Consider the following 12381-nt stretch of genomic DNA (forward strand, 5'->3'; position numbering starts at 1 on the left):
CGCGCTGGGACCACCAGATTAGGGTGGCCGCGGCCACGCGGTGTGGAGCGTTTGTATGGTCTGTGCAGAGAGGAGAGAACAGGGATAGACAGACACATAGTTGACAGGCTACAGAAGAGACTACGCTAATGCAAAGGAGATTGGAATGACAAGTGGACTACGCGTCTCGAATGTTCAGAAAGTTAAGCTTACGTAGCAAGAATCTTATTGACTAGAATGATTAAGATGATACAGTACTGCTGAAGTAGGCTAGCTGGCAGTGGCTGCGTTGTTGACTTTGTAGGCTAGCTGGCAGTGGCTGCGTTGTTGACACTACACTAATCAAGTCGTTCCGTTGAGTGTAATAGTTTCTACAGTGCTGCTATTCGGGGGCTAGCTGGCTAGCTAGCAGTGTTGATTACGTTACGTTGCGTTAAAAGAACGACAGTAGCTGGCTAGCTAACCTAGAAAATCGCTCTAGACTACACAATTATCTTTGATACAAAGACGGCTATGTAGCTAGCTGTGTAGCTAGCTACGATCAAACAAATCAAACCGTTGTACTGTAATGAAATGAAATGAAAATGTGATACTACCTGTGGAGCGAAGCGGAATGCGACCGGGTTGTTGAGTGCGGAAGTTCTATTCGGTAGACGTTGGCTAGCTGTTGGCTAGCTAGCAGTGTCTCCTATGTTAAGGACGACAAATAGCTGGCTAGCTAACCTCGGTAAATTAAGATAATCACTCTAAAACTACACACTCTAAACTACACAATTATCTTGGATACGAAGACAGCAAAGACAACTATGTAGCTAGCTAACACTACACTAATCAAGTCGTTCAGTTGAGTGTAATAGTTGCTACAGTGCTGCTATTCGGTAGACGGTGGACGTTTGCTAGCTGGCTAGCTGCTGGGCAGATAGCAGTGTAGACTGCGTTAGGACGACGTAATACGATAATTACGCAATTATTTTTGATACAAAGACGGCTATGTAGCTAGCTAAGAAGAAATTGCTAAGATTAGACAAATCAAACCGTTGTACTATAATTGAATGTAATGAAATGTAATGAAAAGTTATACTACCTGCGGACCAAAGCGCGAATGCGACCGCTCGCTCCAACCCGGAAGTGAACCCAGTGACTAGACATACAGTGACTGAGTACTAGACTACAACAACTGTGGCTAATGTTAACGTTACCATTTGGTCGTTATGGCTAGCCAACCGTCAGAAGTAAAACATCAAAACACCTGTCTCTGTCATATAGCCAACCAAAACCTTTAATTATCCCGGCTCTCTTCCCGCTAATGAGCAGGCGTTGTGGTACCGGTCACCTGGCAACAATAAACCGTTGCGGTAAATCGCAGGGGACATGTCTCAGTCAAAATAGTCAACAACAACTCGGCTGTAGTAGCCAGTGCTACTAGTTTTAGCCACCAGCTAGCTAAATAAAAGTTACTCGTCTGCGTTGCTGACTACGAATTATGCAAAGTTGGTAACGGTTGTAGACAACTGACGTTCGCTTGCTAGCTAATTGTACTGTATTAGCTGCGGGTTAGCTAGGTCGACAACTCACCTCGATTTTATCGCCGATTGAAACACTCATCTTGCTTCTTACTTGTCTTCCCAATCGATACAAAATTATTATTCAAAACATGTTCATCCAGGTAAACTCATCAGCGGCCGTAAACGACCTTAGATAAAACAAATGAATGGATGCAAGTAGCATGCACAAGCCAACCTAACTAACCTAGAACCAACCTAAATAACCTAGAAAACACTACCTCAGATGACAGTCCTATAACATGTTACACAATAAATCTATGTTTTGTTCAAAAAAATTGCATATTTGAGCTATAAATCCGTTTTACATTACTGCTACCATCATAGCTACAGTCAGAAATCGCACTGAAGCAGCCATAGTAATTACAGACACCAACGTCAACTACCCAATTACTCATCATAAAACATTTCAGAAAAATATATGGTGGATAGCTAATGAAAGACTAAGATCTTGTGAATAAAGCCAATATTTCCGATTTTTTTAAGTGTTTTACAGCGAAAACACAATATATCGTCATATTAGCTTACTACAATAGCTCACATCACAACAAAGCAAACGGTAGCATAGCACAGTTTGACAGATATATATGAAATAGCATCCCAAATTGGGTCCTTATCTTTGTTGATCTTCATTCAGAATGTTGTACAAGGGGTCTTTTGTTCAGAACCGTCTTTATTTGGATCCAGAAGAACTATTTCCCTCTTGAATTAGCAAGCACACTGGCCTTACTGCGCTAACCTCTCCTTCGTCTTCAAACGAATAAATTTCAATAATATAATTAAACTATATTGAAAAAACATACTTTAGGATGATATTGTGACATGTATCAAAAAAAATCGAAGCCAGGGGTCATATTCATCTATAACGACCGTTTTCCAGGTGGAGAGTCCAGGTCCAAATTCGCGCCTCAGAAAAAAAAAATAATGACGGTCCTCTCACTCCAAGAGGGTGTATGCATTCTCTGAAAGAGATAATCAACTGATTTCTGCTCTCACTTCCGCATGACACCCAGAGGAAGGTGTATGACGTGTTTCTACAGTCCTAAGTGACATGACCTTTTATAGACAAGCTCTTGAAGAGACACTTCGCTTTTTGGAAATCTCACTTCCGGATAGGAAATGAGCTGTAAAAAGAGTTCTGTTTCACTTAGAGACATAATTCAAACGTTTTTAGAAACTAGAGAGTGTTTTCTATCCAATACTAATAATACTATGCATATTGTACGAGCAAGAATTGAGAACGAGGCCGTTTGAAATGGCCACCTCTTTCCAGGTTACTCAATGCTGCTCTTTCAGCCATAACAGGTTAACATGCGTGTAGAGAGCAGCCTATCATATCGTAGTATTTTACATGTGTGTAGAGAGCAGCCTATCATATCGTAGTATTTTACATGTGTGTAGAGAGCAGCCTATCATATCGTAGTATTTTACATGTGTGTAGAGAGCAGCCTATCATATCGTAGTATTTTACATGTGTGTAGAGAGCAGCCTATCATATCGTAGATGTGAAAGGTTGACTGCGAGTCTCCGGATTCCTTTATCCAAAAGAACTCTTTTCCTGTTAGATTCTTCTTCTGATTGCTCACCAGGAAAGACCGTTCCCACGCCGCTTCCTATCCACAGCTCTCCTCCCTTAACCCTCCTCCACTTAAATGTCCCAAATGGCACCCTATTCCCTAGACTGTCACTTCTTGGTCAACAATAGTTCATTCTTAAGGGACTAGGGAGCCATTTGGAACACAGAGGTGGAACGGTCCTTTTCTTGTCTTTTCTAGTTCCATGTTTGTAACTGATTCAGACATATGTACTTTAAATGGCCTTCTCATCCGTTCAAACAGTTGATGTTCTCAGTGCTGCTATGATCTGTCTGTTGACCTTGTAGTCAAACCCATTTCTTTCTTAAATAGCTATAGCAGAGTACTAGATCTGTCGTTCTATTGTTGTGGTCTGTTCTCACATCTTTGGGTATATTATTTTGTTCTGTTCTAGGAACATGGGAATATTCTGATTGATTGATTGATATGTTCTAGGAACATGGGGATATTCTGATTGATTGATTGATATGTTCTAGAAACATGGGGATATTCTGATTGATTGATTGATATGTTCTAGGAACATGGGGATATTCTGATTGATTAATTGATATGTTCTAGTTAACATGGGGATATTCTGATTGATTGATATGTTCTAGGAACATGGGGATATTCTGATTGATTGATTGATGTGTTCTAGGAACATGGGAATATTCTGATTGATTAATATGTTCTAGGAACATGGGGATATTCTGATTGATTGATATGTTCTAGGAACATGGGGATATTCTGATTGATTGATTAATATGTTCTAGGAACATGGGGATATTCTGATTGATTAATTGATATGTTCTAGTTAACATGGGGATATTCTGATTGATTGATATGTTCTAGGAACATGGGGATATTCTGATTGATTGATATGTTCTAGGAACATGGGGATATTCTGATTGATTGATTGATTTGTTCTAGGAACATGGGGATATTCTGATTGATTGATTAATATGTTCTAGGAACATGGGGATATTCTGATTGATTGATTAATATGTTCTAGGAACATGGGAATATTCTGATTGATTAATATGTTCTAGGAACATGGGGATATTCTGATTGATTGATATGTTCTAGGAACATGGGGATATTCTGATTGATTGATTGATATGTTCTAGGAACATGGGGATATTCTGATTGATTGATTGATATGTTCTAGGAACATGGGAATATTCTGATTGATTGATTGATTTGTTCTAGGAACATGGGGATATTCTGATTGATATGTTCTAGGAACATGGGGATATTCTGATTGATTGATTGATTGATTGATATGTTCTAGGAACATGGGGATATTCTGATTGATTGATTGATATGTTCTAGGAACATGGGGATATTCTGATTGATTTGTTCTTCCAGGAACATGGGGGTGTTCTGATTGATCTGTTGTTCCAGGAACATGGGGGTGTTCTGATTGATCTGTTGTTCCAGGAACATGGGGGGGTTCTGCGTATCTTCCCAGAGGGTAAAGCTCAGTTCGCCGACATCGAGCCTAAGTTTGACCGGTTGCTGTTTTTCTGGTCAGACAGACGGAACCCACACGAGGTCCAGCCCGCCCACGCTATCAGGTTAGTGCCTTACCTGGTCAAGTTAAACTGACTAAAATAACAACCTGGTCAGGTTAAACTGACTAAAATAACAACCTGGTCATGTTAAACTGACTAAAATAACAACCTGGTCAGGTTAAACTGACTAAAATAACAACCTGGTCAGGTTAAACTGACTAAAATAACAACCTGGTCAGGTTAAACTGACTAAAATAACAACCTGGTCATGTTAAACTGACTAAAATAACAACCTGGTCAGGTTAAACTGACTAAAATAACAACCTGGTCAGGTTAAACTGACTAAAATAACAACCTGGTCAGGTTAAACTGACTAAAATAACAACCTGGTCAGGTTAAACTGACTAAAATAACAACCTGGTCAGGTTAAACTGACTAAAATAACAACCTGGTCAGGTTAAACTGACTAAAATAACAACCTGGTCAGGTTAAACTGACTAAAATAATAACCTGGTCAGGTTAAACTGACTAAAATAACAACCTGGTCAGGTTAAACTGACTAAAATAACAACCAGGTCAGGTTAAACTGACTAAAATAACAACTTGGTCAGGTTAACCGTATTAATTAACCTCTAATTCCTCCCAAACCCGGATCCGGGAGCACCCCCATCAGTAAAAAAGCTGACTAGCATAGCCTAGCATAGCGTCACAAGTAAATACTAGCATCTAAATATCATTAAATCACAAGTCCAAGACACCAGATGAAAGATACACATCTTGTGAATCCAGCCATCATTTCTGATTTTTAAAATGTTTTACAGGGAAGACACAATATGTAAATCTATTAGCTAACCACGTTAGCAAAAGACACCACTTGTTTTACTCCACCAGTTTTTTACTCCATCAGTAGCTATCACAATTTCGACCAAATAAAGATATATATATAGCCACTAACCAAGAAACAACTTCATCAGATGACAGTCTGATAACATATTTATTGTATAGCATATGTTTTTTTAGAAAAATGTGCATATTTCAGGTATAAATCATAGTTTACCATTGCAGCCACCATCACAACTCTCACCAAAGCGACTAGAATAACTACAGAGAGCAACGTGTATTATCTAATTACTCATCATAAAACATTTCTTAAAAATACAGCAATTGAAAGACACAGATCTTGTGAATCCAGACAATATTTCAGATTTTCTAAGTGTTTTACAGCGAAAACACAATATAGCGTTATATTAGTTTACCACAATAGCAAACATCACAACAGCATTGATTCAAGCCAAACATAGCGATAACTATAAACCACCAAAATATATTAATTTTTTCACTAACCTTCTCAGAATTCTTCAGATGACAGTCCTATAACATCATATTACACAATGCATATAGAGTTTGTTCGAAAATGTGAATTTTTAGCGGCACAAATCGTGGTTATACAATGTGAATAGTGGCCAAAACATCAAGCAATCTGACCGGCGCCATCTTGGAGAGGCACCTAATCTAATCGAAAACTATTCATAAACTTGACTAAAAAATACAAGTTGGACAGCAAATGAAAGATAAATTAGTTCTTAATGCAATCGCTGTGTTAGATTTTTAAAATTAACGTTACTGCGCAATACAGCGTGCGCTAAAGCGAGACCGCACCATAATTCATGGCGGAATTATTATTTGACATTTGTCAACATAAGTACGAATTAACAGCATAAAGACTGCTTACTATTAGCTGAGCTTCCATCAGAATCTTGGGCAAGGTGTCCTTTCTCCAGAACAATCGTCTTTGGGTTGAAAGATGTCCTCTTGTCCGGTCGAAATAGCCGCTAACGTTAGCCACCCACTGGAGAGGTGTCCAACTCGTGAAAGCGCATCACAAAGAAATCCAGGAAAATCGCAATAAACTGCTATAAACTGCTATAAGTCGGTTTAAATGAACTACCTTATGAAGTTTTTAAGACAAAAAACTAATTAAATCAGAGCCGGAGATATAGAACTGCTAAACCGAAAGCTTTTGAAGAAGCCATGCCGGTGTCCCTGCTGCGTCAGGCGCCTCGTCGAAAAGGTCGATACTTCCGTTCCAAGAGGTTTTATACTCCCCCAGATGGTGCTATCCGCTCCATTCAAAGTCTCACCGCTTACTGACATCTAGGGGAAGGCGTATGCAGTGCATGTAGCCCCATACCTTATAAGGGAATTTATAAACCGACCCTGGAACAGAGACCTCAATTTCAGAAATCTCACTTCTTGACAGGAAGTGAGCTGCAGAATGACTTCTGTTTCACTCAGAGAAATAATTCAAACGGTTTTAGAAACTAGAGAGTGTTTTCTATCCAATAGTAATAATAATATGCATATTGTACGAGCAAGAATTGAGTACGAGGCAGTTTAATTTGGAACGATAAATGTCGAAGTTGAAACAGCACCCCCTATAGTGGCAAATTAACCTCTACAGGATCAGTGGGCCACCGTGGGATTTGGGTCATTTTAGGCAATATTTTTTATAAAGGGGACGATTCTTAAGAGGCTTTTAATAAAATAACAACCTGAGCAGCGACTTACAACCACTGTCCTTTAACCTGTCCAGAACAGAAACCCTCAATCCTCCTTATAACACACCTTTATAACACACCTTTATAACACACCTTATAACACATCTTTATGACACACCTTTATAACTGTTATTATAACACACCTTATAACACACCTTTATAACTGATCTTATAACACACCTTTATAACACATCTTTATAACACACCTTTATAACTGATCTTATAACACACCTTATAACACACCTTTATAACTGATCTTATAACACACCTTTATAACTGATCTTATAACACACGCTCAACCCTCAGCCACCCTCAACTCGCAAACAGCTTATAACACACCCTCACCTGTATAACCTATATCACTTGTCTCACCTGTATCACCTGTCTCACCTGTCCAGAACTTGGTCTATTATCTCTGGTGTCTCGCTCCCAGAGATGTCAATTCTGCCCTCTTCTTCTCTCTCCAGGTATGCCATCACAGTCTGGTATTTTGATGCTGATGAACGAGCCAGGGCTAAAGAGAAATACTTAACAGGTAAACCTTTTACTATGAGCATATCACTGTATGTACCGTAAAACTTTAATTAATTGCCCAGGCGTTTATTTACTTCAATGACTGAACACAATAGGCACTTATTTAGAGACAGGCTTCTATTTGAGCCAGGCGCTTATTAGAGACAGGCTTCTATTTGAGACAGGCTTCTATTTGAGCCAGGCTCTTATTTAGAGACAGGCTTCTATTTGAGCCAGGCTCTTATTTAGAGACAGGCTTCTATTTGAGCCAGGCGCTTATTTTAGAGACAGGCTTCTATTTGAGCCAGGCGCTTATTTTAGAGACAGGCTTCTATTTGAGCCAGGCTCTTATTTAGAGACAGGCTTCTATTTGAGCCAGGCTCTTATTTAGAGACAGGCTTCTATTTGAGCCAGGCTTCTATTTCCTTAATGTACACAGGTTTTTCTCAATAAAATGTTGAAAAGACCAACACACTGTTTATTGTTCCCAGTATTAACATTATAATAACACATCTATCGCAGATCAGACTTACAAAGACTAGGCTGTCTATCGATACAGCCATGAATTTGATGTGGTGTTTTCTTTTTGGTGGCGCCATGGCGACGATGACAGAATTATTTTACAAATGTTTTTAATGCACATGACTGTGGAAATATAATAGTTGTGTCCATGGTAACCTGGTAAACAATTTATTTAGACCCGGTGTTTATTTGAAACAGCCGTTTATTGCTGAAATGTGTGCCGATGCCCAGCTTTTAAAAAGGACAGGCGGCTGTTTGAGACTCTGCGTTTAATTCAAGTTTTATGTTAAACACCTTTCCACAAACCTAGGAGAATCATCCCACTGTCAGCCTCTACTCTATGTCTGACTCTCTGTGTCTCTCTGTGTGTCTGTCTCTGTGTGTGTCTGTCTCTCTGTGTGTGTCTGTGTCTCTGTGTGTGTCTGTCTCTGTGTGTGTCTGTGTCTCTCTGTGTGTCTGTCTTTGTCTGTGTCTCTGTGTGTGTCTGTCTCTCTGTGTGTGTCTGTGTCTCTGTGTGTTTCCAGGAGCTGGAGAGAAAGGAGTGAAGGTGGAACTGAACAAACCATCAGACCTCAGCTAGTGGGAGAGGAGGAGAGAAGAGCGGAGGCGAAGAGAGAAGAGAGGAGAGGAGAGGAGGGGAGAGAGGAGGAGAGCAGAGGGGAGAGAGGAGAGGGGAGAGGAGACACCCCATCTACCAGCCAAGAAGTGCTAAGCCCTGAGAGAGGGAGAGGCCTAAACCAAGAGAGACAGGGTGTGTGTGCGTATGTGGCAGAACGACAGACTGCAAGAGAGAGAGAGGGTGTGTGGAAGATGATTTCTTGTTCTTCACGTTTTCTGGAGCTCTACGTGTGGACTGATTTCTCAACTGACCTTGAATGTCATGACGTCACAGTACTGCAAGGAGAGACTGTCCCTTCTCTGTTTGTGGCCCAAAGGGGACCCTATTTCCCACGTAGTGCACTAGTGACCAAAATACATGCTCAATGGAGAATATCCATTGATATAGCTTTTTATTCCAGGACTAAGCTATGGGCCCTGGTCAAATGTAGTGCACTATGTAGGGAAAACAGTTCCATTTGGTACAAAGTCTGTGGCATTTTTGGTGAAGACAATGCTGAGATAAAAGCTGACATTTAGAGAACGCTTTGAGCTTCAGGATCCAACCGACCCTGAGAGACTGTCATTCTGTTGTCTTTTACCATGTTCTGGTGTTGAGCTTCAGGAACCAACCGACCCTGAGAGACTGTCATTCTGTTGTCTTTTACCATGTTCTGGTGTTGAGCTTCAGGATCCAACCGACCCTGAGAGACTGTCATTCTGTTGTCTTTTACCATGTTCTGGTATTGAGCTTCAGGATCCAACCGACCCTGAGAGACTGTCATTCTGTTGTCTTTTACCATGTTCTGGTATTGAGCTTCAGGATCCAACCGACCCTGAGAGACTGTCATTCTGTTGTCTTTTACCATGTTCTGGTGTTGAGCTTCAGGATCCAACCGACCCTGAGAGACTGTCATTCTGTTGTCTTTTACCATGTTCTGGTATTGTGGTTGATTCCTTAAAGGTACAGAGTCCATACTGATGAACTCTGAGTTAACTGTATTGCGAGTGCGTCTCGGTAGCAAGGCTTCTAATTGGGACAGCTAACTTAGTTTTAAAAGGTTTAAGCAGAGGGTTCGTTCAGAGTTCGTAAGTATGGACCCACAGTGTTTTGCATACACTTGTTGTGTTGATGCTGTTTATATGGAATAAGCTGTTTTAAGCTTTTTGTTCAATGCGCTTGTGGAGGATTTTTAATAAAATGAGGAGAGGTCTCAATTAAAAAGGTTTTTGATAACATGAGGAGAGATCTAATTTTTAAATGTTTTTGATAACATGAAGAGATCTCATTTTTAAATGTTTTTGATAACGTGAGGAGAGATCTTAATTTAAAAGGTTTTTGATAACATGAGGAGAGATCTCAATAAATTAAAAAAATTAAAACAGTATTTTTGTCTCATGTTTTATGTAGTCTTCAGTCACTGCTGCACAGTGAAGTGCCTATCTCACGTGCTGCTTCTCTCGCTCTCTCCCACATCTCTTGCTCTCCCTCTTCTCTCGCTCTCTTCTCTCGCTCTCTTCTCTCGCTCTCTTCTCTCGCTCTCTCCCTCTTTCTCTTTTTTTCTTTTGATATGTAACAAATGATGCTTGGTTGATGATATACTGTACCTGTAGGAGTTCCTTTAGTTGTCCCGTTCTGCCAACTACAGGTAGAATCAAGACTTGCGCTCACTGACTTTCTGGGAACATACTGTAGTCCGTTCCATCACAATCATGGAATGAAAGATGTCATTTGTTTAGAGGGATGAAAGGACGATTGCTTTTATGTGAACTAATCGAGTTCACCAATACCAACTAACAGTTTTAATGTAGTTTAATGTACTGAGGATAATAGCGGACGATATTTCCACTCCTATTTGCCATATTTTAAATTTAAGCCTACTAGAAAGTGTGTCCCCTCAGGCCTGGAGGAAAGAAAAAGTAATTATGCCACCTGAGAATAGTAAAGCCTCCTTTACTGGCTCAAATAGCCGACCAATCAGCCTGTTACCAACCCTCAGTATGGTGTTTGAGAAAAAATGGTGTTTGTAAACAAATTGACAAACTTTCAGCACGCTAATAGGGAAGGACATTCAACAAGCACAGCACTTACACAAATTACTTCAGTGCGGCTTTTTTTAACCTTTATTTAACTATGCAAGTCAGTTTAAGAACAAATTCTTATTTACAATGACGGCCCACCCCGGCCAAACCCTAACCACGCTGCGCCCTCCTATGGGACTCCCATTCACGGACGGTTGTGATACAGCCTGGAATCGAACCAGGATCTGTAGTGATGCCTCTAGCACTGAGATGCAGTGCCTTAGACCGCTGCGCCACTCAGGAGCCCCTTTTGACATTATCGATCATAGTCTGCTGCTGGAAAAACATATGTGTTATACACCCCCTGCTATATTGTGGATAAAGAGTTACCTGTTTAACAGAATTGGGAGAATTCACCCTCTGTGGGGTGTTATTTAATGAAAGCCTCTCCAACAGAATCCTGGTAGAATCAGGCATTCCCCAGGGCAGCTGTCTAGGCCCCCACCTTTTTTTCATCTTTACTAATGACATGCCACTGGCTTTGAGTAATGCCAGATTGTCTATGTATACAGATGACTCAACACTATACACGCCTGCTACCCCAGAGAATGAAATGACTGCAACACTCAACAAAGAGCTGCAGTTAGTGTCAGAGTGGGTGGCAAGGAATAAGTTAGTCCTAAATATTTCAAAAATTAAAAGCATTGTATTTGGGACAAATCATTCACTAAACCCTAAACCTCAACTAAATCTTGTAATAAATAATGTGGAAATTGAGCAAGTTGAGGTGACTAAACTGCTTGGAGTAACCCTGGATTGTAAACTGTCATGGTCAAAACATATTGATTCAACAGTAGCTAAAATGGGGATAAGTCTGTCCATAATAAAGCGCTGCTCTGCCTTCTTAACAGCACTATCAACAAGGCAGGTCCTACAGGCCCTAGTTTCTACCTTCTTAACAACACTATCAACAAGGCAGGTCCTACAGACCCTAGTTTCTACCTTCTTAACAACACTATCAACAAGGCAGGTCCTACAGGCCCTAGTTTCTACCTTCTTAACAACACTATCAACAAGGCAGGTCCTACAGGCCCTAGTTTCTACCTTCTTAACAGCACTATCAACAAGGCAGGTCCTACAGGCCCTAGTTTCTACCTTCTTAACAACACTATCAACAAGGCAGGTCCTACAGGCCCTAGTTTCTACCTTCTTAACAACACTATCAACAAGGCAGGTCCTACAGGCCCTAGTTTCTACCTTCTTAACAGCACTATCAACAAGGCAGGTCCTACAGGCCCTAGTTTCTACCTTCTTAACAACACTATCAACAAGGCAGGTCCTACAGGCCCTAGTTTCTACCTTCTTAACAGCACTATCAACAAGGGAGGTCCTACAGGCCCGAGTTTTGTCACACCTGGACTACTGTTCAGTCGTGTGGTCAGGTGCCACAAAAAGGGACTTAGGAAAATTGCAATTGGCTCACAACAGGGCAGCACAGCTGGCCCTTGGATGTCCACAGAGAGTGAATATTAATACGATG

At 40.6% G+C, this 12381-nt stretch overlaps 1 protein-coding gene across 4 annotated transcripts in view; it reads left to right on the forward strand.

The window, feature by feature from the left end:
- The window catches only part of egln1a (egl-9 family hypoxia-inducible factor 1a), a 50377-nt gene extending 40170 nt beyond the window's left edge, over positions 1-10207 (forward strand). For 2 of the 4 annotated variants that reach the window (XM_071391261.1, XM_071391260.1), the window contains 3 exons: positions 4556-4692; positions 7655-7722; positions 8747-10207. In XM_071391261.1, the coding sequence (XP_071247362.1) occupies positions 4556-4692; positions 7655-7722; positions 8747-8802 (261 nt within the window). In that variant the 3' untranslated portion in view covers positions 8803-10207. Of the gene's footprint in view, positions 1-4519; positions 4693-7654; positions 7723-8746 lie in introns of all 4 variants that reach the window. The other 2 variants (XM_071391259.1, XM_071391262.1) reach the window with 2 other exon arrangements.
- The last annotated feature ends 2174 nt before the right edge of the window (positions 10208-12381 follow it).

Source organism: Salvelinus alpinus, chromosome 3 (genome assembly GCF_045679555.1).
Source record: "Salvelinus alpinus chromosome 3, SLU_Salpinus.1, whole genome shotgun sequence".
NCBI classification, from domain to species: domain Eukaryota; kingdom Metazoa; phylum Chordata; class Actinopteri; order Salmoniformes; family Salmonidae; genus Salvelinus; species Salvelinus alpinus.